General features: G+C 36.6%; 4 protein-coding genes, 1 long non-coding RNA gene and 2 pseudogenes across 6 annotated transcripts; 2 read left to right on the top strand and 5 right to left on the bottom strand.

The window, feature by feature from the left end:
• Positions 1–240: 240 nt before the first annotated feature.
• On the bottom strand, positions 241–3,350 carry LOC147946914 (amine oxidase [copper-containing] alpha 2, peroxisomal-like; annotated as a pseudogene).
• Positions 3,351–4,053: 703 nt separating this feature from the next.
• Positions 4,054–5,766, bottom strand: LOC147946913 (uncharacterized). The gene is made up of 2 exons (XM_087507294.1): positions 5,164–5,766; positions 4,054–5,028 (listed from the first exon to the last, which is right to left on the bottom strand). Exons 1-2 carry the CDS (start codon positions 5,338–5,340, stop codon positions 4,054–4,056), a joined length of 1,152 nt encoding a protein of 383 aa, XP_087363420.1. The 5' UTR covers positions 5,341–5,766.
• A 6,587-nt stretch (positions 5,767–12,353) lies between these two features.
• LOC104779013 (uncharacterized) lies at positions 12,354–13,115 on the top strand. Its single transcript, XM_010503413.2, has one exon. The coding sequence runs from the start codon at positions 12,354–12,356 to the stop codon at positions 13,113–13,115; it is 762 nt and encodes a 253-aa protein (XP_010501715.2).
• Positions 13,116–17,799: 4,684 nt separating this feature from the next.
• Positions 17,800–19,014, bottom strand: LOC147946912 (uncharacterized). 2 transcript variants are annotated; one of them, XR_015592548.1, is made up of 3 exons: positions 18,771–19,014; positions 18,583–18,661; positions 17,800–18,031 (listed from the first exon to the last, which is right to left on the bottom strand). It is a non-coding gene; the product is annotated as an uncharacterized LOC147946912 (long non-coding RNA). The 2 variants fall into 2 exon arrangements; XR_015592549.1 differs by lacking the exon at positions 17,800–18,031 and adding an exon at positions 18,055–18,254.
• A 1,396-nt stretch (positions 19,015–20,410) lies between these two features.
• LOC147946911 (uncharacterized) lies at positions 20,411–21,186 on the top strand. The gene is made up of 2 exons (XM_087496516.1): positions 20,411–21,124; positions 21,169–21,186. Exons 1-2 carry the CDS (start codon positions 20,411–20,413, stop codon positions 21,184–21,186), a joined length of 732 nt encoding a protein of 243 aa, XP_087352642.1.
• A 1,177-nt stretch (positions 21,187–22,363) lies between these two features.
• Positions 22,364–26,769, bottom strand: LOC147946909 (amine oxidase [copper-containing] alpha 2, peroxisomal-like). Its single transcript, XM_087504430.1, has 5 exons — positions 25,305–26,769; positions 24,365–24,749; positions 24,142–24,255; positions 23,147–23,691; positions 22,364–22,743 (listed from the first exon to the last, which is right to left on the bottom strand). The coding sequence occupies exons 1-5, from the start codon at positions 25,715–25,717 to the stop codon at positions 22,536–22,538; spliced, it is 1,665 nt and encodes a 554-aa protein (XP_087360556.1). The 5' UTR covers positions 25,718–26,769; the 3' UTR covers positions 22,364–22,535.
• LOC147946910 (amine oxidase [copper-containing] alpha 2, peroxisomal pseudogene) lies at positions 25,732–26,085 on the bottom strand (annotated as a pseudogene).
• Positions 26,770–27,381: the final 612 nt, after the last annotated feature.

Below are 27,381 nucleotides of genomic sequence, written 5' to 3'. Positions count from 1 at the left end.
AGATAATATATGTCTTCGTGGGTCGAATTTACTATAATTCATTTTGTTGACTCCCAAATAAGGGAAATATATATATAAATTTACCCTTATTGACTCTCGTTAAACTAAAATCATGCAATTCGGGTTTATAATCCTATTCATATTATCCAATTTGTTTGGATACACATGAATGCATGATTATCTCTTTGGAAATCTATAAATTTCCTCATACAAATCAAATCATGAGTGATAAGCGAGTCATTAACCATTCGTACAAGTGCAACTTGGAGTGGTGGTGAGTTTGATAGGTTTGACTTTGAGGACAGGGTTTTGCTCGCAAAAGTTGGCCGGCCGAAGTTCAAAGCTACTGGATAGAGTAGGCATAGTCGGAAAATCTTCCTGGCATGGGACGTGGTGGAATCCGACGGTATACCACATCACTATATCTTTCTTCTCTATTTCTCTATTCCTGTAGTATACAATTTATACATATAGTTTAAGTCCCACAAAAAGAATCTTCTTTAATATGTATCGTAATTAGGACAATATAATATCAAATTTTAAGATATAAATGCTGTTAATTTTTTTTAAATTATTTTAATTGTTTTAAGAAACATTTCAGGTGTTAATATGTTTGTAATGCTTTAGAAAACTTTATTTTTTTCATCAAACTTGATCATTATATTAAATAGGGAGAGAATTATCGATGTAACTCGTTTGTGATTACATAAGTAATAAAATCATAATAGAAGAAATGAGAATTATTTGGCATAGTATGTTTTAGAAAATTTGATGTATAGTGTTTTTGTTCATTAATCTATAATATCCTTTACATAAAGTAATATAATTCTTATGTCAAATTCATTTCGTAAAGCAAAAATACTATTTTATACGGATATATAGAAGATCAAAACAGTAACTTTTTTTTGTTATTTAATTATTATAATATGATACATACCCAATTTCCGTAAACATTCAACTTCAATTTTAATTTTTTTTAACCAGCTCATGTTTTAAGCGAGGGGTGGAAATTTGGAATATATAGTTAATTTAAAGATTGATTCTCTAAAATCTTAAATTTTTTTTTTTTGTAATGAAATCTTAAATTAAATTTGATTATACTATTATTCAAACCATGCGACGGACGTAAAAGAATAAAATTTTAGTAGAGATTTTAGATTACCTTTGGGACCATACGGCTAACGTGTCGTCGCCTTGGCTCCGATCTGCATACAAACCGCTAGTCCAAATCTCTGATTTGTTATAAGGGGTGTTCCACATATTATAGTTGGTGAATGCTGCTCGAATCTGTGGGTAATCATCTTGAGTTAGAAGTGTGCCTGAAACCGGCCCCGGAAATAAACGGTATCCAACCTCATTACCGTGCTTCGTTCTCCGATCAGCGTTAACTACCACAAACTCTTCTACTTTAAGCCCTAGTTTCACCCGAGCCTCTGCCTCGGTTTTCGCCGTCTTTCGTTTAGTAGCCCAGTAGCTTTTTCTTGGTGTGTTAACAGATTTCGGAGCCTTGGTCACAAGTTCGGTACGTACAAAAGAATTGTTTGTACCATCGATGTCAAGATCAAGACGGAATGTCACAAAATGGTCGTGATTGACTCCGACAGTGTTGTCAGCAACAAGTGTCCCATGGATATCGTCTTCTTTAATCTCTGATGTGTGAACATATTCCACCGGTTTAACTTCTAAAACACCGGTTAAACCAACCTAGGCATATGAAAGCGGTAATATTATAACAGGTCGATTTGAGAATATCAATTATTTTATTAAAATATATTTAATGCAAAATCGTTTTTGTAAATCATTGTCACAACCGGTATTTTCTGTGTGTGTGTGTGTGTCTCGGATTCGCATTTAAACTTTTGACTGATATGTTTGATTGAATACTTGTAAATATTATGTTTCTTTTAATGTTTTAATGTAGAAAAGGAGTTGTATATCAGAATTACGTTTTTGAAAGACGTTGACATTACCTCCATTTTGATGGAAGCACTAGGTTTGAACTCGTAATCAATAATGTAGTCGTAGTTTCCCACGGCTGTCACCATACGGGCTACAAGACTTACGTCCGATCTAACCTCTGTGATCTGCATGATAATGTAAAATTTCCGACACATGGCCTTTGTATAGGACTTGCCGGTACTTGTTCATGTCCATGTCGAAAATGGACGCGAGGGAGATGACGAGGCCAGCTCGAACGTCGAATGACATGTGAAACTCCCAATTTGCCCATCTATTTCACAACCATATAAAACGAACTGATAATTAAGTTTTCATTGTCAAATTTTCTGGAAAGCGTTTACGCATATTCTTTCCAGAATTTCTTATTTACTATAATTCTCTCTCACGTTCTAAAAAGAGAGAAAATTAAATATTCAATGACAGTATATCAAATCATTGTGTTTTTCTTAATAATCATCTTCTATTGCCATTCAAATTCAAATTTATTTCAAGAATATTCAATGTGTGATTATCACACAGTTTAATCTGTATATATAAGCCACTAAAATTATATCTTAAAATAGTTTGAAAACGTACGAAAAAATGTTCGACTTAGAGAAAACTTTTTCTCACGGGTATATATAAATATGTATATTTTCTAATATGTACTATAAGTTACTTATTTTGTTTTAAAGGCTTTCCATAAATCTAATCATCTAAGTAATCAGTGTTCGTAGCTTTACCACTAACATTAAAACGTTGTTGGCTTAAGAGTTTGGAGTTCTTATATTTTCTCAGTTGCTTGGCTGATTTAAGAGAAAGAAATTATAAGAGTTTACCGACTTTTAATAATTCAGTTATAAATATCTCTCGGTAGATGTAAGTGAGAACAACAACTTATAAAATTTTGGGAGAAAAAGGCTAAAAATCTGCTATTATTCACGCTGAATAGTTATTGTTAGCAAAATCTTATATATAATTCTGTGTGCGGCCAAAGAGACAGAAAGAGAGAGATCCTAGTACCTCACGATGTGACCTTCAATCTTGAACCCTGGACCGTTGGGTTGAAAATTAGGACAGCGTTCTGAAGCGCCAGGCCAAACGGCGGCTTGAGCTTTGAGAAACGGAACTCCGTCCCGTTAGCCTTTGGCAGAGGACTGGTGAATCTGTCCTTAAACGTCGTTACCTTCATTTTTTCAAGGTTTACTATTATTGTCATTCCTTCAATAGGTCTAAGATACGTGAGGTGTATGACGCCTAAAGCACATATGAAAATGATGCCCCTTAACCCCAAAAAAAATTTCTTCTATCAAAAAGATATCCCCTGTATATTAATAGAGAATCATTCTCAAGAAAATGCTGATGTGTCGTCGTTAGAGAGCTCGGAACACCAATGAATTTATTGTCTTCATTTTTATGGATATTTATATATCTCCTATATATTAATAGAGAAACATTCTCAAGAAAATGCTGATGTGTCGTCGTTAGAGAGCTCGGAACACCAATAAATTTATTATCTTCATTTTTATGGATATTTACACATAATTGCTATTGAATGATTAAGGAATATTATTTTACAATTAATTAAAAAAATTCAATTTAAAATTAATTTTAATCATTTTTATAACATAATTAATTATTAAAATATAAAATCATTAGATCTAAAATATTTTCAAAACCGGAATTTATTCACCTATTAAAAAAAATGATTACTGTTCACATATTTAAAGTTTCAAAAATAAAATTATCACAATAATCATTATTATAGGGAATTGACTTATTTAATACCATTTGGTATAATATTTCACGGGTGAAACATATTCTTACATAAAATAGAAGAAATTTTTTAAAAAATAAAAAAATACTGCATAGATTAAGAAAGAGGTTATACATATATTTAATTGATATATAATAATTTGATTTAAATATATTTTCACAGGTTATATATATTTTTCTTACATAATTAGATACCAAAAAAAATAAATTTAAACATAATTCTAATTTTATCTGCCTATATTTATCCCATACTACGTGCGGGTTGTTACCTAGTAACTATGTAAAAGATCACCAAAAATTTCAGTTGTTTTAAAAACGTACATAAACCATCAACATAAATCACATGTTGTCAAAAGAAAAAGCATCATCGGTACATGAGTCACCAAAAATAATCCTCGCTTTCGTGCTTGCAAAATCATCGATCAACTTTGAGTTGTCAAGCGTTTCCACCAAATCTTGTTCTATTGATATCAACGCCAATCCATTTAATCGCTCTTGAGACATAATCGAACGTATATAATTTTTGATAAGCTTCAACTTCGAGAAACTTCTTTCTGCACAAACAACTGAAATCGGAATAGTGAGCAAAATACGATAAGCAATCCATGTGTTTGGATAACAACCATCCATTCTTTTTAAAAACTCTAACACATCAACCGCTTTTGTAATCTCCTTTGGCAAGACTCCTCTTAAAAGTTTAAGTTCCACAAACAGATCCTTTCCTTCTATATCTGAATTCCCGTCATGCTTGAGGGAAGCTTCAAGCTTCATACAAGATACCATTAACTCATCATCTCCTGCTGACTTTAGTTTCTTTAAACCAAACAAAAATCCAAAAGTTTCTTCATAATATTGAAATTGTTCGAATCTGACCTCAAGAGACATTATAGCTTGATCCACTACGTTGATGAAGTACTCGATCCTAAAACTCTCCTCTGCACTTAACGTGTTACTTTGATCAACATGTTCTGCGGCTTCACTAAACTCCTTTCTTTTTTTTATCAAGCGTTTTGGTTTTTTATAAAAAACTGGTTCAATATCCATTTGAATGGCAATTTCTGTAGCTTCTCCTTTTGCTTTCTGAAAACCAGTTTCTCTATAATCTTTCAGATAACCAACAAGCCCTCCTAACTGAGCAATAGAAACTTCAAGGTCCATGTCCTCTGACTGTAAGGTTTTGCTTATAATTTTGAAAGCAGAAAGCAAATCATACCATATTACCATTCCAAACAAGAATTCAAATCTTCCGATTCCATGTGTTTCACTCACTGCAAGAGACTCAGCTTCACTACGATGTCCTGGATTATCACTCAACTCTGCTAAGTAAAACAAAGCATCTCTTATCTTTGAAGCTTGAAACCTTATTGGTTTAACACTATCAATGCGGCTTTCCCAACGAGTTTGTGACAATGGCTTAAGTGAAGTACCATTCACCATCTCTTGGTACACTTCCCAATTGTTGGTTGAAGATGCAAATAGGGTGTATATACGCTGAACAATGCCAAAAAATGAAACATCCACACATCGGATTAGAAATGTCAGCTGCTCTTTACGACTAACATCAGGAGGTGAATCCAAAATGACTGAAAAATACTTTGCATCTTGAATCTTCTTTACAATAATCATCTTTACCTCATTAGCAAGCAGTTCTATCAACTCATTCTAAATCTTATGACTGAGATAATGGTAATGAGTTTCACCTTTTTCAATCCGTCGAATGTGTTCCTTCATTACTGCATCAAAGCCTCCAATCATCTTAATAAAATCTAGAAAATGCCTACTGTTTGGATCAATTACCTTTTCCTTTCCACCACGAAATGCTAGATTTCTTTCCGCTAGAGTTTTTACTACAACAATTATTCTCAATAATACATCTCTCCAATGCTTCCTCTCCTTGTTAATTGCCTCCTGCAAATGCTTATCAATAGTTTCAGTTTTCTTCAATCTCACTTCTAACTCTGTCCAACGAGTCATGCAAATGATATGATGATGAGTAGTTTCATGACTTTTCAGCCTATGTGAAATATTTCTCCAATCATTGAAACCGGTACTTGCCAAAACAGTAGGATTTGCTTCTTGAGTGAATAATTTACAGCAAAAACAAAAGACCTTGTCTTTAGTTTTTGAGTAAACTAACCATTTTTGTCTTGCTTCTCTCCGTTGCTCATTTTTCTTGTATAAGTGGCATAAGTGAAACATCTATTACCACCATCTCTTGGGAAAAGATAACAAGCGGGTGGTCTTGCGGGTGGACCCTTCTCAACCAAAAAAATTCTCATTCTCCTATCAATTTTCTCCCAGTTTCCAGGATCATCCATATCCACATTCTTATACAGACCCTTAATCTTATTACCTTTATTATGTTCTTCAGCGTGTTCATTCTCAAAGTTCTCTTCATCATCTCTTTCTCTTACAAGTTCTTCTACAATCTTTTCATCTGCAGCTTCTTCAATAGTAACATGCTCATCAACTTCCTTGTTTATCTCACTTCTAGCCGTCTCATCAGTTTGTGGAGGTTTAGTTCTTGTCACATACTTAAGAATATCATTGGTTTGAGATTTCACCAATTCATCTTGTCTCTCTTTTCTCTTCCTATTCGCACATCCACTTGGCTGGTTCCGAATTCTATTGCCTGGCAGCATTTTCTACAAATCAGAATAAGATGAGTTTATTTGATGAGAATTGTCACTGAGAACACATAAAACAAAAAATTAGCTTTTACTTTTAGTGGAGACTCCATGTACAGAAATTAGCTTAAACATAAGGTGTAAAAAATTATAATTAATCTCAAGTCTCAATTACCACTGGTGATTGATGATGGGCAGTGTGTGTTTTGGCGGAGACGGAAGATCAATGGAACCATCAAATAAAAAAGTTTGGAGTTTTTCTTTTTAATTCAGTTGCTATTTTTAATCGTAGAATTTTTTATGTAATATATAAGATAAAAGAGAATATTATGGTTTAGAAAAATAAGAAAAAAAAATCGTGAATACAATAAACTTGGGATTTGAACCTCTACTGGAGAGAACTCGAGCTAAAACAAAAAAACCACCACACCAAATAAACTTCTACAAATTGATGCCCCTAAAATACTTATAATATTTGGCGCCTAAAGCCCTTGCTTTATGGGCTTTAGGTCAGGGCCGACACTGAATATTAGCATCGATTTGATATAAATCGATACAAATTACTTGCATCGATAAAATGTAAATCATTTTTTAAAGTGATGCAGATTATTTTTGCATCATTTAAAACTGATACTAATATAGAAAATATATGATGTAATACCACACTTTTTTGTAGTGTACAGGTTGAGACTCAAGATAAACGTCACACCCACAATGTGTTGTAGTTTTCTTTTCAACCCTTCCCAAATTAATTAGAAAGCAAAGAAACTTGATCAAATTAATACTCATAGATATTATTTCATTTCTTTTTTGTGTGTAACCTTAGAAGTTCCAAAACTTTCTCATAATCTCTCTTCTAACTTGAGATCATTTCTAAATTAGTTTATTTCCTCATAGACCGAAATAGTTTAGAGTAGTGTAATCCCTATGAGATTAAATATTTTCACTAGATAGTTAGAGCCAGAAAAGAAAGAATATATATATATATATATATATATATATATATATATATATATTAAAAAAGTATTTTTACTTAAAGGAAAGAAAGTAAAAGATAAAAACTTACTGAGAACTCTCAATGAAGAATACGATTGAAAAGGCGATTGTCCAGACGGTTAGTTTTTGGTTCTGGATCCTCAAGCATGTCTTCTTGGGGATGGTTGATGTCAGTTGCGCCGGCGTCGTGGAGCAGTTTCCACTCCACGATTGCGTGGCGGTTATCTCCACGAAGTGCTTTCCACTTCATGATGTTCATGAGACGGTTATCAATAGAGGCTATGTAATGACCCTCACCAAGAGTAAAAATCCAAACTAAAATTTTGGAGAAAAGGACCCGGAGAAGACTTAGCAAGGTGGAGAAAAGAAGAATAAGAAGAATGACTGAAGAAAAGTCCGAAGAAAAATCAACCAGTCGAAAGATGGCCAATGGTTGAAGTCAAAAGGCCAAGACCAAAAAGAAGTTGAAGAAGAAGAATGGCCAAGTCAAAAATCACGAAAAGGTCATGGTACGGTCAGGACAGACGTACACGGACAGGGACGGTACGGACGGACATACATGGTCGGAGGCGGTACGGACAGACGTACAAGGTCGGGCACGATACGGACACTTTGGACGTACGCGGACAGAGATGGTACGCACAGGTCGGACGTACATGGACAAAGATGGTACAGACCGAGTAAGGACGGGAAAGGACGGACGCATGGGGAGTAGAGACAGTACGGACTGGGAAGGACGAACGCATGCCGAGTACAGATGGTCAAGGACCAGTACAGCCGGTGAAGACCGAAAGGTTGCGGTACAGTCAAGAAGTACGTGGTACAGTCAGGAAGTACGCGGTATAGTTAGGAAGTACGCGGTACAGTCAAGAAGTACGTGGTACAGTCGGGAAGTACGCGGTACAATCAGGAAGTACGCGGTACAGTCAGGAAGTACGCAGTACAGTCGGCAGTATGCGGTACGACCAGGAAGTTGCGGTACTGATGATCGGAGATGCGTTACGGACAGAGACATAGCAGACGGACCGAGAACTTGCGGAATGCATCAGACGAAGTGTGCGGTAAACACGGTTTTGCGCAGAAACGCTGTACCGACCATATAGCGATCCTAAATTTAAGGAGCGATTGTTTAGCGATTAAAGAGATTTTTCCACATGAAATCAACCAATAGGATTTCATGCAACTTAGAGGATTAATCATTGTGTTGTTGACACAAATAAAAGACATAATCATTATGTCTTAAGGAATTGGCCAATGGGGATTCATGCACCAAAAAGATGGGAGACAAAGGGAGATTCTCCTTTCTCCATCAACCAATCCGCACACATGCAAGAAGAAGAAGAGAATCTCTTAGCTTGCTCACCAAGTCGCCAAAATGAGTGGAGGAGAATCTAACCGTGTGTTTGACATGCATTGGGGGAATGCACCGCCCAAAAATCTCTATAAATGGGAGCTCACCCTTCTCATTTTCTTCATTCACCCAAAACACAAAGAAAACTTAAAAATTTTCTAAGTTTTACTCTCTCATTGTTGACAGAGAGGAAGACCGGAGCGAAGCACTGTCGGGACGCCGTTCGGGGTCGAGGAGAGACGCGGTACGTGGTCGCTGTTCGGAGACGCGGTACGTAGACGCTGTTTGGAGACGCAGTACGCGGACGCTGTTGGATGCAGTTGGACGCGAAGAAGGAGTTGTCTGATCCGCGGTGCCGTGAAGTCCAATCAACAATCTGCTGACTCTTCGCGAGTCCTATGGTGAGTTCTGTGGTAGTTTTGCGTGGGGTGCTGCATGGTTCCTATGGACCATGTACGTACCTACTGTGTGATGCATTTAGTCTAGGTTCATGTTAGAACTAGTTAAATGTTGCATGCATTAAATTGGTAGGATTCATGCTATAATTCATGTTTAATCACATAGAATTATGCTAGGAATCACCATGCATGTTGAGAAATTGATGAGAATTGAGCTGCATATTTTCATGAAGAATTTGATGCATTTTTAGCAATTCGGCTTGCTTAAAATTTGGATAAAGGACTTGCATGCGTAGTTGAATGAGTAGATTTTTATTTGCAATTTTTATTGCTTAAAAATCGGTTTAAATTGGTTGCATGCATGTAGACCAATCTAGGATTGCTTGAATTTTTATTCTTGATTCCTGTTGATTGTTGTGTGTTTCTTGCTTGATTTTTCTTGCTTGTTTTGCTTGATTTATCTTGCTTGAATTGGTTGTTTAGTACTAAATTCTTTGCGTTTTTACTCTTAGAAGTTTAGTACTTATCTTAGCTAGTCTCTTGAATTATATTTGTTATTTTTCTCGAGTCGTAGCTAGGATAGAGTAGTCGATCTTCTGTTCCTCCTATTGTTTATTGTCTCGTGGAAGTTCTCAACGACCACTTACGCGGGACAATGTCGGCGGCTAGCTAGCCACTAGCGCGACAGCTACTTGATGTCGTAGCATGGGATGGGTCATGCAGGTTACCTTTGTGGTATCAGCATGGACAGAGAGGTGAGGAGCGGAACAGATTATCGAGGGCCCTTAGGTGAAAGAGTCTAGGATAGTTGAGTAACCCTTAATTATTCTAGTCGTCTTTGTGTTGTTAGGTGAAAGAGTCTAGGATAGTTGAGTAACCCTTAATTATTCTAGTCGTCTTTGTGTTGTTAGGTGAAAGAGTCTAGAATATTCAAGTTACCCTTGTTCCGTTCTAGTCGTCTTGTTCATCACGTAGGAGTGAAGAGTCTAGTGTGTCGAGTCGATTCGAGTCTTGCTTGAACTAACCCTCTTTGCTTGCTTGTTTGTTGTTTGCTTCCGCTATCGTTTCTGTTGCGTAGCTTTGATTGCTTGCCTTGCTTGTTTTCCTTCCTTGTTGGGGTAGTCGGGGTGGGGAAAGTAGAAGCATGTTTAGGAAAGGGGTACCCAGGCTCACTGAGTAATCTTAGATTACTCATGATAATATTATTGTCTTGCAGGAGTTTAGGAAGAGTTGGAGCCGGAGCGAACTTAGGGTGCCAAATAGGATTGATTTCTGTGTTTTTGTAAAATCCTATATTTTCCTAAAATGTATTCTACGGAAATATCCGACTATTATGTGTATTGATTTGATAACTTATTTTCAATGTAATATTTTATTAAAGTAATATAATTCGGTTTTTGGGGGAAAACATGGCAAGTTGCATTTGATACATTGGCCTTGTCCGGGCCAACACAACGCACCAGGACCGCGAGGGTTGCAAAGCCTAAGCGAACCTCGGCTGCGGGCGGGCTCGCGTCCAGGAGGACTGGTCGGGAAGCTGCAGCTTCCGTCCCTCGACCGGACCACCAGGGTGCGGTTCCCATACGTGGCGTTCCGTGGCCGTCCGTGCTCTTGTCCAGGGCATAGGACTGGTTCGGGGGCATTACAGGCTACCTCTATAAAAGCCGATTGAAAGATCTTCATATGCTCTATACTCCACCACCAATATCAACTACTATCCTCTTTCCATTCCGTTTTTACAGTGTTCTTGTCCAAAATGCTGATAATTTGCGAAGAACGGTCCAAGACATCAACTTGGGGGCGGATGATGCCCCTATTGCAATTCCGGTAGACGTAGTGGCCAATGCAGCAGCGGAATATTGTTTCATTCTCATGGGCCGTCTAGTCATGCCCCGCCGCCAAAACCTCTGTTCTATCATTGCTTTGATGCCACAAATTTGGGGTCAAGCCGGATTGATTCATGGCTGTATCGTGGGTGGTAACCAACTTCAATTCATCTTCCCTACTGAAGGAGAAATGGAATTGGTCCTTCGTCGTGGCCCCTGGGGTTTCAATGACTGTATGTTGGTGCTCCAACGCTGGTACCCGAATGAGAACCCACCACTCATTGATTTCATCCTCTTCTGGGTGCAAATTCGAGGGATCCCATTCCAGTTTCTCAGTAGAGAAGTCATCTCCTAGATTGGACGCTCAATTGGCAACCTTTTGGATGTCGACTATGATGTAGAAGTGGTTGCTCGAGTGGAATTTGTACGTGTACAGATCCACTGGGACATTGACCTTCCTTTACGCTTCCAGCGACATATACAATTTCAAGATGGAGTTAATACCCTCCTGCGATTTTGCTTTGAAAGGCTCTGGGGCTTTTGTGAGGTCTGTGGTATGCTAACACATGATACTGGCGCTTGTATTTTACAAAATGGAGGCGAAGAACAATTTGAAGAACCTGGTGATGATGAAGGATTGCCATCACTTGCTGGACAACAAAATAGGGGTGTGATCATTCGAGAGATTGTTACTAAAGACCAAATAGAAGCAGAACATAGAGAAGACCCGCTACCTGATGATCAGATTCAAGAGGAAGTTGTTCATGATGAAGATCCTCACCATGATGCCTTAGCTCTCCCTGATGAATTTCATGATGAAATGGAACTGCCTGCTGAAGTTTACACTGATCAGGAGCCGGATGCACTTAACAATGCAGACATGAAGGCTCGTGGTAAACCGAAGAGAGAAGATCTGTCGGAGCAATCAGACAGAGCTGAATGTTCAAAGGTGATGGGCCGTAGAGACGGTAATGATAACATCTCAGGAGGAAGCTTGTCTCCCCAAGGACGTGAAAGAGGCGCGGTGGACCCTGAACCAACACTTCCCCCATAAGGACAACTGTTTGGAACTGTAGAGGACTAGGCAATGATCTCGCAGTTCGACGTCTTAAGGAGATTAAGAAAATTTATTCTCAAGACATCATTTGCCTAATGGAAACAAAACAAGGAGACGACGCTGTTAGATCAGTGAGTGCTGAATTAGGTTATGATCGTGTAGTAACAGTTCCCCGTAGTTTTAAGTGGTGGCATTGCTCTTTTATGGAATAGTAATATTTTTGTTTATGTTCTTTATCAATCCCCAAATCTTGTAGACACTTATGTTCAAATTAATGGATTTGGTTTCTCTTTTTCATGTGTATATGGCAATCCAAATCCATCTCTTAGACACTTGATTTGGGAAAGATTGGAAAGAATTGTAGTAGATAGAACTGGACCATGGATGGCTATAGGTGATTTTAATGAGATCAAAGGCAACCATGAAAAGAGAAGAGGTCCTCCACGCCCTGAAATTTCCTTTGCTGATTTTCAAAATATGATCCAGGTCTGCGACTTTCATGACATGAAACACCATGGTGACCCTTTCACTTGGACTGGAAAACGCCACTCGCATGACGTAGCTTGTCGCTTAGATAGAACCATGGATAATAATGAATGGCTTGATCAGTACCCAACTTCTCATGTTGAGTTTTTGGAGCTTATAGAATCAGACCATAGACCAGTCATAACCACTATTTCTAATGACGTCAACCCTCGGCAAGGACAGTTTTATTATGACAATAGGCTATCAAATAGAGATGGTTTCATTGTAGCAATAAACCATGGATGGAACCGCAGAACACTGGGTAACATTACAAACTTGAGCACCCGACTGAAGGAATGTCGAAAAGCAATCTCTCACTGGAAACGAAGCAATCCATCTAATTCTCGAGAGGAAATTAATTTTCTGAAGTTGATTGATAAGGCACATTCGGATAGATCCTCTAGACAACAGATACAGTGTCTCCGTCACAAATTGAGCTGCACTTACGCTAATGAGGAGGAATTTTGGCGTGTAAAGAGCCGCAAAGAGTGGATATCCTTTGTTGATCGTAACACAAAATATTTCTTTGCCACCGCTAAGAGCCATACAGCCAGAAATAAGCTATATTCAATACTTGATGATGAGGGCAATGAGCACCGAGGAGATTCACACATTGGCTGAGTGTGGCACAAACGTACTTCACCAACCTCTTCAAGAGTGAATTGTCTCCTCAGAACAACCACTATCACGTCTTCCATGATTTCCAGACCACAGTAACCCCGGAGATTAACGAAGATTTAACCAAACCAGTTACAGAATAGGAAATTAAAAGTGTGATCTTCTCCATTAGCGCTACAAAGGCTCCCGGACCAGATGGTTTCACTGGTGTTTTCTCTCAACATTTCTGGGAAACGACCAAAGAAGCAATTACTCTAGAAGTTCAAAATTTTTTCAACAGTGGTACCTTTGTCCGAACTCCAACCTTCTCGGTTAATATCAATGGCAACCCCCAAGGCTTCATACAACCAGCAAGGTGAATAAGTCAAGGTGATCCACTTTCCCCATATTTGTTCATCCTTTGTGCTGAAGTCTTAAGCCATTTAATGAAAAGAGCAGAGAGAAAGGGAGACATCAAAGGAATCAAGATCAGTAATGCAAGCCCCCCAATCACTCACCTCCTCTTTGCAAATGACTCATTGTTCTTCTGTCAGGCTAACATGAGCTCATGTGCGGTTGTCAAGGAGATTCTCACACAATATGAACAAGCCTCGGGACAACAAGTCAATACAAGAAAATCGGCTTTAACCTTTGGAAAAAGAGTAAGTGAGCCAACCAAAACTCAGATCAGAAGGTTTCTCCAAATTCATAATGAAGGTGGTTGCAGCAAATACTTGGGGCTTCCAGAACAGTTCGGACGTAAGAAGACCGAACTATTCTAATACATCGTTGAAAATGTTCAAGGTAAAACAAAGGGTTGGAACAACAAATTTCTCTCTCAAGGAGGAAAAGAGATTTTATTGAAAGCAATAGTTATGGCTATGCCGGTCTATACCATGAACTGTTTTAAACTGCCAAAAGGTATTTGTGAGGATATAAAAAGGATAATCGCACATTATTGGTGGAACTCTCAACAACAAGGAGCTGGGACTCACTGGGTAGCATGGGACCGTATGAAATATATGAAGAAGGAAAAAGGGCTTGGTTTCAGAGATATTGAAAAATTCAATGAAGCGTTGTTAGCAAAACAGGCATGGTGAATTCTTCAAACCCCAACTGCCTACTGTGATGTACTCTTAGGGGGAGGTATTTCTCAGGATCGTGTATTCTTGATGCTACCAGGGGCACACAACCATCTTTTTGCTGACAATCAATCCTTATTGGTAGAGATTTATTACGGAAAGGTATACGTTATACCGTTCGGGATGGACATCAAATCCACACTTGGACAGACCCTTGGCTACACATACACCCTCCTAGACCACCACGGAAAGCCCCTACTTACCAGTCAGATGATATTCCTATTGTAGACAACTTACTACTCCTAGACAAAAGCGGTTAGAATGAACATTTAGTACGAGATAGATTCCATACAGATGATGTAGCCTTTGTTATCTCCACCAAGATCAGCATATGGCAGCACCATAATTACCTTGGTTGGCACTATACCAAGCATGGTTTATACCTTGTGAAATCAGATTTTCCATGCTAGACCCCCAGATGGAGACCCACTACTCAAGAATGAATTATGGAAAACAAAAAAACCTCCGAAATTTAAACACTTTTTATGGCGTTAACTTTCAAATGCTTTAGCAACAGGTGCTGAACTTGATAGAAGCAGAGCTGGCGCTGAACTTTCTAGGGCTACAAGCCCAAAAAAAAACTAATTGCAGCTCCTAGGGGTCGAAAATGAGTAGTGGTGCCAATATCAGGACTTCTAAACCACTGGCCTAAGGAAAACTCTTGAAGAAAACGGCTGAAATATTTATTTTATTATGCACGGCCGCAAGCCAATGCTTGGCTTACTTGGCCTCTTGGCCGGCTCTGGATAGAAGACATATCTCCGTAAACGCCTACTGCAAACGATGTACTACAGAAGTTGAGACGACATAACACCTTTTCTTCTCTTGCCCTCATGCCCAACAAGTCTGGCGTGGCTCAGATATTCCCATCAGATGCCTGCTTGATCCTGCAGTCACCGTCGAATCCAAGATTAAAGTGATTTTTGATTATCATAAACATCAGAGAATTTATGATAGACTATCTCATCTACCCTTCTGGATCTTATGGAAGCTATGGACAAGCCGAAACAAGCTTACTTTTCAGAACCTAAACAACAGTTGGCAACGTGATCTCAGAGAAGCCACACAAGAAACGGATGAATGGTTAACAATACCCACCGTACGTGCACAGCCTCATCCCACTGTTCTAAATAGTAGCAGGCTCTAAAGAACACCAAACAACACTTGGAGATAACCCCGAATGGCTGGTTTAAATGTAATTATGACGGAAGCTTCATAACCAGAGACAGAAGAGCCACTGCATCCTGGCTACTCCGCGATGAACACAACCACTTTAGAGAAGCAGGACAGGTAACTGGAATTCCAGTATCAACAGCACTTGAAGCCGAATGCCGAAACCTTTGTTTTGCTATGAAACAAACCTGGCTAAGTGGGTTTAAAAAGGTGATCTTTGAAGGGGATAGTCAAGTTCTAGTTAACATACTTAATGATAATAGTCCAAGGTTTGACATGTACAACTGGATTCAAGAGATCAAGGGATGGGCAACACGATTTGATTCCGTCGAATTCAAATTGATCTCCCGGGAAGCAAACTTCCATGCTGACAAGCTGGCAAAAGCTCAATATCTTGAAACATTAGATTATCATTTTCATTTAACTATTCCTACATGTATTCGTTCATTATTCAATCTTATATCAACATTTTCCAACTAATAAATGAAGTTCTAGTGTTAAAAAAAAAAAAAAAACTTATCGGAGATTGTTACAAAAGACGAGAGGCTGTGTGAGAAAGAAAGAAATAAATGTGATAATATATATATATATATATATATATATATATATTATACTTTTTTTTTTGGGTAAAAATATACATTATACTTGTTTTGGATATATTAAATATGTAGACATTTAGAAATATTCAAATATATGAAGATGAAGTAATTTTATAATCAAAGACGAACACCATTATTTGCATTTAACATTCTAATTCGTATTTTACGTTAAAAAAATTATAACACATGCTATTTGATCAATAATATTGTTGGAAATGTGTTATTTTAAAAATAATAATCAAACTACAGCTACGTACTCATGTAGCGTTGAGAAAGAAAAACCGCGGTTTATCAAATTTTAAGGTCTGCCTAAACGTGTTTGGCGAGTATAGTGAGATAGAGTGTGATGGTGACAGTGTTGCTAGTTGGTGGAGATTGATAATCTAAGTCATTCTCAGAAAACTTATTAAACGTAAACGCAACGTCACTCCACACCATGCACACTCTTTGTGTTTACGAAACGACTTCGTTACGTTAGGCCAATATTTCAGAAACCCATCTCAGCGTAGTACTGTGGACAAAATATCAACGGTTAGTAATGGTTTCTTGGTCCATAAGCAACCAAGCAATTTATATAATGCAACTAGATCATAACAAATCCACAAATCTTTAATTAAACACAAATAATTTAGCTAGGGACATTTTCACTCAAATTAAGGATTCAATCTATAAAAAAACTCGAACACCATATCTAAAGAACTAACATCTAGTAAAGAACCAATTCTGTAATGTCTATGTTATGTATTTTCTCTACATTTTGGTGGATGGATATAGTAATATTCAAATATTTACATTGATCATTATAATCAATGTCAATATATATCATTTATTTAAATTGATGTCAACATTTATATATATAATTTTATTTAAGTGATGTACCGATTCTACTATTAATATCACTTGTGTGTAATTGATGTTATCTTGGTGTCAATTTTTTGAAGTGATTTTAATTGTTATATCATTGACAATATTAATAACCGATTCAAATATTAGAATCAGTTATATATAACTAAAATAAAAAGTAGTGTCAATTTTCTAAACTGATTTTAATAACTGTATCATTTGCGTTAATTGATTTTAATTTTGAATCAGTGGAATTTTATTGGGCCAGATCGTTTAGTAAAAGAAGCTATGGATAATCTTTCTCCTTTTGTATCTTATTCTAATTATGTTCCTGCTTGCCTTGTAAACATCTTTCATGAGGACCACACTGTAAACATCCTCTCTAAGGACTCCATTTAAATTTAATGAATGAAAGCTGTTGAATATATATATATACTAGTGTAATGGCCCGCGCTATACGCGGAAAAATAAATTAGAATTTTTTTTTGTAATATTATCAAAATAATGCTTTTAACAAATTCTCTAATTCAAACCTTTGTAACACATATAACAAATGAATTAGAATAAAATATTGTGTAGTATTATCAAAATAATGCTCTTAACAAATTCTCTAATTCAAACCTTTGAAATACATTTACAAAAAAAAATTGGTTATCTATTAGAAGAGAGTAGCTTACATGTGAATATGTAATGTAAACTTTGTGATCCATGTGTTAGTGCCATTCTAATAAACTAATAATTAAGTTTAGGGAGATGTGTATTTTATATGTAGTATATGATTATGGGTGTAAGTGCGTAAATTCTGTTGCAAAGAAATTAAAGACTCTGGTTAACTCAATAAAACGCACACAAAAAAAAAAAAAAAAAAACTGGAAACGTCCATGTTGCGCCGTAAACCAAGTCATCAAATCGTGCAATGAGAAAAGATCGAAGAGCAATCAATTGAAATTATTTGAAAAGTAAAATGATAAATTATATGAATCTCTACTATAATTAAAGTTGGTATATTATTCGTGGTGATCCCACGTACGGTAAGAGACAAAGAGAGATATCTTTTGTTTCAATATAACCAAGGAGCTTTGAGCAGGAAGAGTATAGTTCGTGGTTGTGGTCATGGTGTTGTACGCTTCTTGAGTTTGAACTTTGAAGCTCTGAAGCTAGATGTATGTTTTGAGTCGTGTCTCTTGTGATCGTGAAACAAAATAGCAATGAAAATAAAGATGGATGAGTTATTATAAATCAGTTTTTTCCAAGAGAACATCACTTGTAAGCAAAACAAAGCAAGATATAAAAATAAAGACAAAAGTTATGTTTTAAACAAAGTCTTACAAGAAATACGTTCCTATTAACGTTTTTCAACCTTCATATTACTACTTGAAACACCACAATTAAAACTTGCAATTTATCTGAACACAACCAAAAAAAAACGTCGAGAATAAATATTTATGTTGTTTGTTACTTTGCGAAGTTTCTCAAGTCTTAAAAGCTTTGCATCATATATATAGCATCAGACTAATAGATGGGATGGTAACAGTAAATATATCCTTATGGAGTTGAACCAACTAACGATTGGTTTGACAAATAAAAGGAAATATAATTGGATGAAACTAAATAGATCATAAATCAAAAAGACGATCTGCTATCTATAAGAACTGATGTCTGGTTAGAGCAAAGCAATTCCCTTTGGATCATAAATAAGCTTCACATTATTTGCTACTAATTGAGATTAGGTACCTGCAGATAAGAACATCTGTTTGGGGTCAGAGATTTCGAATGAAGAGACGACGGCTAATTAGAAACTGGAATCTGAAACCTGCAAATCCAAAAGGAAAAAATTGAGAAATAAAGAATTTGATGATCATTTAAAAACGACGATGAGAAATATGAAACAAATTGTGAATTGCAAAGAAGAAGGTAAGTACATGTAATGATGTGAATCTAAAAGTAGAACATGAAACGACAACTTCAATTTTTTTTTACTTGATAGAAGGAAGAGAAGCAGAGGCTTCTTGTAGAAAATCATGTTGCTGTTCTATTGTTAAAGAAAGAAGCGGAGTGGAGCATTTGAGATCATGGGAAAGAATCAGTTGAAGCGTAAACCTATTTTTTACACGATCTTTTGTATTTTTTCTGTTAATTAAGATCATGTGCCTTAATTCTATTGGACCGGTGACTTGTGTTTTATAGTATAAAGAATATATATATATATATATATATATAATTTTTTGGCGATAACAACATAAAAAGAAAAATTAATATGCCCCCATATTTTCATCATTTCACTTGAATGTGTGATGCCTATTAATGGGCATTCATGCTTGCACCAACGCTTATCAACGTAACCGCAACCGCAAAATTGACCCTGCAAGTAATCTATGTATTACACAATTACGTAATTGCGAATTTAATCATGATTATGACACGGCTACTAAACTAGATCACTAAAATGCTAGATATTTCAACATATTTGTTTCTTGTTGGTAAACTATGATGTAATAAGTATCGTCCTACCAAGAAAACAATAGAAGAATTATACAAAGTGGTGTAGTTCCGGTTTTGTCCGTTTTCAAGAAACCTCTACAGACCACAACGTTTCCAACGATCTGAGCAACGGAAAGACAGACCAAAGCAGCGATTCTAACCCGAAAGCATGATTTTTGGGTAAATAACAAGATTCTCCGTCCCCTTAAAAAAATACGTCACCCTTTTAGGAAAGTTTTTAACCCGAAGTCATGTTCTTAGAACAGAAAAAGGATGACTTGAGAAACAAGTCATTTGAGAATTCATATACCTTAGCCTTCTGAAACTCAGCCGAAAGGCACAGGACGAACGCGGCAAGACCAAAAAAAAGATGAACATGAAAAAGAGAGAAAAATTGGGTCTCCCATTCCTTGGGTCTTGTTCTAGAACCTCCACTGATTTGTCCTTACAATAAGGCGAGGGACTCAAGGATTAGCCGCAACACGTCATGAACAACTACATTAACCACCAGCGCTAGAAGAGCAGTTGAGTTGGCTTTTCCTTCACTTCAGGAATTGAGGCAGAGAAGAATATGATTGAGTGAAATATTCCCCATCCTTGATAAACTATGCATTTTACATTGACGGTACTACGGTTCTTTCTCATATCCAAAACCATCATTTACTAAAGTATCTCTAATCGCTATTGTTATTTAGCGGGCCGACGGCCGATTTCCCCACGAGAACTATCGTATCAAGCCAGATAGAGCCCGTTCTTTACCCTCGGTCTATATGTCCCTGAGAAAAAAGTTTAAAACCAATTTCCCCCCGAATACAAAGTTCGAAAGCTATATCTCCCTGATTATATTCTTCTACATCAGTTAACCCATACTCGTGGATTATATCGGTTTACTATTTTCTTAACAGATTAAGAGATTAATAAACCCAAATTATACCAAAGCAAACCCGATTTTGACCCGATAAACTTTGATTTTAGTATCCATTAACCTCAAAATCCCTAAAACTAAAAAAACCCATATTGTGAAGAACCCTAGAGTGAAACCCAAAGTCGAAGTTAAAATTCTTGAGGGAAGACAGCTTTAATGGCAATTGTCGTACGAGATGGAGAGTTTGGAGGAGATTTCGATGAAGAAGCCAATGATAGAGATGAATTTCACATCGAGCAATTGGTAAATGAGTTCGTGGATGAACCACCAGTCCACCATGATGTGTATCCGGAGAGTGATACAGAGGAAAACGGTGACGGTCCAGAGCCAATTCATACACATATCAGGCGCGGTGATGGGTATTTGTACGACAAGCAGACCTTCTTCAGTGGAGTCACTTTCAAAGAAGCAGTGACTGACTATGTTCTTCGAACCGGAAACAACTTGAAGCAATACAGGTATGATAAAGATAAAATTGGCTTTATATGTGTTGGTTGTAATGGAGAAGATGGATCAAAGTGTGAGTGGAATGTTTATGCCGCGATTCTGCCAAAGGATAACATGTGGAGGATTAGGAAATTTAATGATAAGCATAGTTGTATCCCTAATGGAGAATGCGAGATGTTTAAGGTGAATCATATAGCTAGGTTGTTTCTTGATAAGATTAGAGATAATCCTGAGTACTTCATGCCAATGAAAATGGAAGAAATCATAAAGGAACGATGGAAGATCAGTGTCACTAGGCATCAGTGTCAGGCGGCTAGAAAGAAGGCACTTATCTGGATTGAGAAGGAATATGATGAACAGTTTGCTAGATTAAGAGATTATGCTGCTGAGATATTAGAATCAAACAAGGATTCACATGTAGAGGTTGAATGTGTGACGACTGATGATGGAAAAGACATGTTCAATAGGTTCTATGTTTGTTTTGACAACATAGGAAGAACATGGAAAGAGACTTGTAGGCCTCTAATAGGAATGGATGGTTGCTTCCTAAAGAATAAGGTCAAGGGACAGCTTTTGGTAGCTTTAGGTAGGGATGCTAACAATGGTATTTATCCAATAGCATGGGAGGTTGTAAAAGTTGAGAATACCGACAATTGGATTTGGTTTATGAAGAATTTGAAGATTGACCTTGGACTAAATGATGGTGACAGCTTCATCATGATCTCTGATAGGCAAAAGGTAACTTGTATTGTTCATGGTTTGTAACTGATTTTGATTGTTCAGTTGTTTATGGTACCTTTAAATGATTAGTCTTATTTTGTAGGGATTGATCAAAGCTGTTCAGCTGGAATTACCGAAGATGGAGCATCGGATGTGTGTACAACACATCTACGGTAACTTAAAGAAGCATCATGGAAATAAAACCCGGATGAAGCCACTCATTGTGATACTCGAACTCGTGAAAGAAGAAGCCAAAGAGAGAAGAAGAAGCAAACTCAAGAAGAAGATTCGATAATGTAAGAAGTGAAAATTGATTTTAGGTTTTAATTGGGGATTCTGGGTTTTATGTAAACGGGTCGGGTTGGTGGAAGAATTTGGTTCAACAATTGGATTAATTTTGGAAGATATATGGTTTGGTCTCGGGTTTAGACATTATACCGCTATAATCCCGAATCGGGGAGATATAGCTTTCGAACTTTGTATTCGGGGGAAAATTGGTTTTAAACTTTTTTCTCAGGGACATATAGACCGAGGGTAAAGAACGGACTCTATCTGGCTCGATACGATAGTTCTCATAGGGAAATCGGCCGTCGGCCCGTTATCTAGCTACCTAGTTGTTTTTTAACAGTTTATTGTCTTAATGTTAAAACTCGACGTAGGTTTAAATTTTCAAAGTTGGCATAAGACGGTAAATCATAAGAGCTAAATCAACAGAGTATATATTTACCATTTTATTGTTACTTTTCAAAAAATCTTAAATGTATTTTTCTTAAAGTGAAACACATGTAGGTGGGAGCAAATCTTAATGTACTCTCCTTTTCATGTACTATAAAAAAAATGGAATTGAAATATATGGGATCACATAGCTATCAGTTTACTCTAGGCACAAAAATGCCAAGACCAGCAACAACATTTTTAAACACACATAAATACTACACCAACTTGGTATAAAAATCAATTTCTTTATATTATTTATTCATATTATCATATGTATATGGATACACCCGAATACATAATTATCTTTTGGAATCTCTTAACAATTCCTCATACATATAAAATCATGAATTGCATTTATTATGTGATGAGCTGGTTTCATTATATGATGAGCTGGTTATTAATTGTTCTTTGGAATACACTTTGGAACGGTGGTGAGGTTCATAGGTTTAGCCTTGAGGACAGGATTTTGCTCGAAAAAGTTTGTTGGCCGAAGTTCAAAGCCGCCAGACATAGTAGGCATTGTCGGAAAATCTTCTTGGCATGGGACATGGTGGAATCCAACGGTGTACCACATCACTATATCTTTCTTCTCTATTTTCCTATTCCTGTTACATTCATTTGCATAATTTTTAATTAATCCAACAAAAAATAAACATAAAGTACAATTTTTTTACATAAAACTGTTATATTCATAAAAGAATTATTGTTCAAAGCATTTCAGGTGTTTACATTTTTTTCTGGATTGAATGTACTTGTAGTATAGCTGTTTACATTTTTAATAGAGGTAGAGTACCTTTGGCACCATAAATTTGAGATAAGTCTATATGTATATATACGTTTACTTGCAGTAATCCCCTAAAATTCTTTGTGAAAAAGGTTTATATAATCTTACGTCAAGTAATTCAATTATTCAAAGAAACGTACCTATACAAAATTCTCACGAAGAAGGAAGCAAACTAATGGCTACGTATGTAAAAAGAATGAAATAGTAATAGCGAGGTAAAGTACCTTTTACACCATACAGCTAACGCGTCGTCACCTTGGCTCCGATCAGCATACGAACCACTAGTCCAAACTTCCGATCTGTTATACGGCGTGATCCACACGTTATAGTTGGTGAATGCTGCTCGAATCTGTGGGTAGTCATCTTGGGCAAGAAGTGAGCTTGTAGCCGGCCCAGGAATCAGACGGTATCCAATCTCATTGCCATGCTTAGTTGTTTTAGTAGGGTTAACCACCACCAACTCCTCCGGTTTCAGCCCTAGCTTCACCCGAGCCTCTGTCTCGGTTTTTGCTGTGTTTCGTTTTGTTGTCCAATAGCTTTTTCTCGGTGTGTTAACAGATTTTGGAGTCCTCTTGGTCACAAGTTCAGTACGAACAAATGAATTATCCGTACCATCGATATCAAGATCAAGACGGAATGTTACGTAGTGATCGTGGTTTACTCCAACGGTGTTGTCAGCAACAATTGTCCCGTAAATGTCGTCTTCTTTGATCTCTGATGTGTGAACATATTCCACGGGTTTAACTTCTAAAACACCGGTTAAACCAACCTATGCACATTTAAGTGGTAACACTAAAACAAATTAGAGTGGTAATTAACATTAAAAAACAAATTTGGGAATATCGATCTTTTTACATACATGGTCAAATCTTATTGTTTATTCATGCTAGAGTTGAAATGTTTTTTTTTCTTACATTTATTTGCTGTTTACGGCTAAATATTTATTATATATATATCTGTTACTTTTCGGTTTGCAGTCTTTTTTATTTATGATAAAAGTGTTGCGGTCTTTGTATTTACATTTAGAATTTTCAACTATTGTATCATAAATAGACCAAAATATAGTGTTTCTTTTAAATGTAACTATGTAAGCATATTTAATGTACAAAGAGAGCTAGCTGTAGCCGAATATGGAAGTTATAAACAACTAAGCTCCTAAAATCAATATATAAATTAAAATGCATGCATAAAGCTAGGAAAAGTTTTGGATAGACATTACCCCCATTTTGATGGAACCGCTAGGTTTGAACTCGTACTCAATGATGTAGTCGTAGTTTCCCACTGTCGTCACCATCCGGGCCACAAGACTTACATCTGGTCTAACCTCTGTGATCTGCAACAAAAGTTTGTGTAGATACATATATTGTTTATCAACAAAAAAACCCCTATAAATATGTTATATACGAAGATAGATTTCATGATAAGATATTATAATTTATTACTTTCATGCCGGGTACTTCAGATTCGGTATGTCGCCACATAATATCTCCGGCATATTTTTCGAAAATGCACATAACATTTGATACTTTTGTAGGAGTTCCATCTTGCCCCGCAAAGATGCCATCCATGAAGGCAGCATTTGGGGGACAATCGGTATATGGCTCAAGGGACACGGCAGATTGGCCGCAACCAAATTCACCACAGTCTAGGTAACTGATGAAGTACCAGTCATCATGTGGGTCCATGTAAGGGACAAACATCTCTGATAAATGGCCTTTGTATAGGACTTGCCGGTACTTGTTCACGTCCATGTCGAAAATGGATGCAAGAGAGATGACAAGACCAGCTCGAACGTTGAAGGACATGTGAAACTCCCAATTTGCCCATCTATACACAATCAAATCATAATATCAGTTTAAAAAAAATTATGTGCAATTTTTAAATTCAGAATTTTTACCAGATTTACAATTAGCAGATTTTAGCAATAAACTTGAACCAGATTAGTGATTGAGGTCACCGGATTTACCCTATCGACTGCAAATGCATGTTAGATCTGAAAACATTGGGTTTTACGGTATTGTACATGACCACATACTCCATAATAGTATAAATTCTTTACTTTTATATCTAACTTGAACTTAAATCTGCATAAAATGTATTTAACAAATGTATTCTGTCGTCTGATATTTCATTTTAAATTCAAAAAAGAAATTCTTCAAATCTAAATATGACCAACAACAACTAATTGCAATTATTTCGAAATCAGAAAATTTGAGCAGAAAAAAAAAAAGAACTGTCCTATTTTTACAGTTACCGACATAAAAAGTTTCTTTTCATATTTAGTTTAATTAATTATTGTTTGGCAAAATTGATTTATAAGATGTATGTGGCATAGTTGCTCTTATTTTGTTATTTTAACTCACAACTGGTACCATTTTTTACCTCACGACATGTCCATCGATCTTAAACCCGGGACCGTCCGGCTGAAAAACGACGGCGTCTCGAAGTGAAGGGCCAAACGGCGGCTTGAGATTGGAGATACGGTACTCTCTCCCGTTAGGCTTCGGCATAGGACCTGTGAACCTGTCCTTGAACTCCGCTACTTTCATCTTGTCAAGGTCAACGATTATCGTCATTCCTTCAATTGGTCTAAGATACGTGTTCACCGATCCGTTTAGATAAAATGGAATCGTTCTTATAAACCTCTTCGTCTGCGCCTCACCAAACCATCCCATCGTCGAGGATGTGACCACTACTTCCGACAAGTTCAAGCCGCGTTTCATTATCGAGTCACAAAACGGCTTAAACTTGAGAACAAGCGCGGTGGCTGCATGCTGCTCGTCAAGAGTGAGCATAGGGTTACCATTTCCTACGTGGATCTTGTCCGAGACAATGGCTCGAGTGGAAAGTCAACAACCATCTCTCGGTTCTTGCCCTTATCTCGGGCGATGACAAACGCTTGACGTGGTGGTAGTTTGACGTTGTGGTCTGGTGATGAGTGCCATGACAATACTAGGGACTTGTCTGGCTCGTTGAGACCCACGTATTGGAAAGTGAACTTATGGTTATGACCAATAGGGTACGACTTGTTGACGATAGTACGCACAAGGTTGAGTTCAGTCTCGGACAAGGGGTCGAAGGGGTGAGGCGGCGGAATGAAGCTCGAGGATGAGATTACGAAAATGGAAGAAAATATCAAGATGGTGAAGTGAAGTTGAGCCATTGCTTTGTAATTTGATTGTCTTGGTTATGTATAGTGTATACTATATATAGCCAAAATTTTCCTTCTCTTTTGCACTTGAACACATAAGGAAAACATGTAAGTTAGGGTTTTGTGGTCCTCAACATTAAGTTGTTTCACAAAATATATGGATAAGTATTTTATTTTGACCCTGTGTCCATGGATCTTGAACCCTAGATTTAGAACCACACATGAAAGGAATATTACAGTTAATATTTATTTCCAATTAGTAGAAATTTGTTATGCACACAAATTAATAGGGATTATATACACAAAATTTACAATGTCATTTTTTTTTCTTGACAGTACAAACAGAAAGAAAGTGTAGTCTTAATTAAAGTTCGGAGTTTCTCAGGTGGTTGGCTGATCCCTAAGGGGGAAAATGTACTTTTCATACTTCAGTTTAACAAATGTAACTTTCTCTTTTATTCATAAAACTTCAAATTATTCTTCTTCTTTTGAACCTTTGAAAGACACATTGTAAACGTTTTTGGTCCTAGTCATAAATTTTCTCGTTACTTATCAAGAGGGTTCTAAAGTAAGGAGCATAATTTATTTTGAACGTGTTTGTGTGGTTAAAGAAAGGAGAAGAAGATGCTTTAGTTAAATGTTGGATCTTGAATTTTTTGGTTTAAGAAGAGAAAAATTTTGGTTAAAGGAGAACGTATATTGTTTCACAATTCATGTGAGTTATATAGAAGAGCTTGTGGTGATACAAATCTATAAGAATTTTATGGTGTACATTGCTTGCTACACATGTGGTTCCTAGCATACAAAGTACATATGGTACAAAAACTTGTCGCTGGATTTTTCTTCATCTTGTCTTCTTCTTCTACCTCTGTGACCATGTGATAACTCACAAAACTTGTGGCTGGCTTTTCATTCCTCTTGTCTTCTTCTTCTTGTATTCTTCTTCTTCTCTTCTTATTCTATGTTTGTGACCAATTGCTTACCAATTGATCTTTTCAAACACCACAGTTTTCTTTTAAAGTTAAAAAACTTGTTTTACATTTGTTTAAAAAGATCAGTATATATATTTTTTACCTTCGGTAAACATGATCTAATAGAGGACCAGCTGCCGTATGTTTGCGCCAAATTTTTTGAAATTTACACTTTTAAAAAACCTTATAAAAACTTATATAAACGCTTTGAATTAAACTTTTTAAAAACCTTGTAAAAGCGTTTACAAGGTTTTTAAAAGGTGTTTAAAAAGATTTTAAAAGATTTTTACAAGGTTTTATAAGACTTTTATAAAAAATTTAAATCGTTTAAAATCTT

Source organism: Camelina sativa, chromosome 3, assembly GCF_030686135.1.
Source record: "Camelina sativa cultivar CO46 ecotype springtype chromosome 3, ASM3068613v1".
In the NCBI taxonomy this organism is placed as follows: Eukaryota; Viridiplantae; Streptophyta; class Magnoliopsida; order Brassicales; family Brassicaceae; genus Camelina; species Camelina sativa.
Note: the sequence above shows the minus strand (reverse complement) of the source record. Positions and strands in the feature narration are given on the sequence as shown.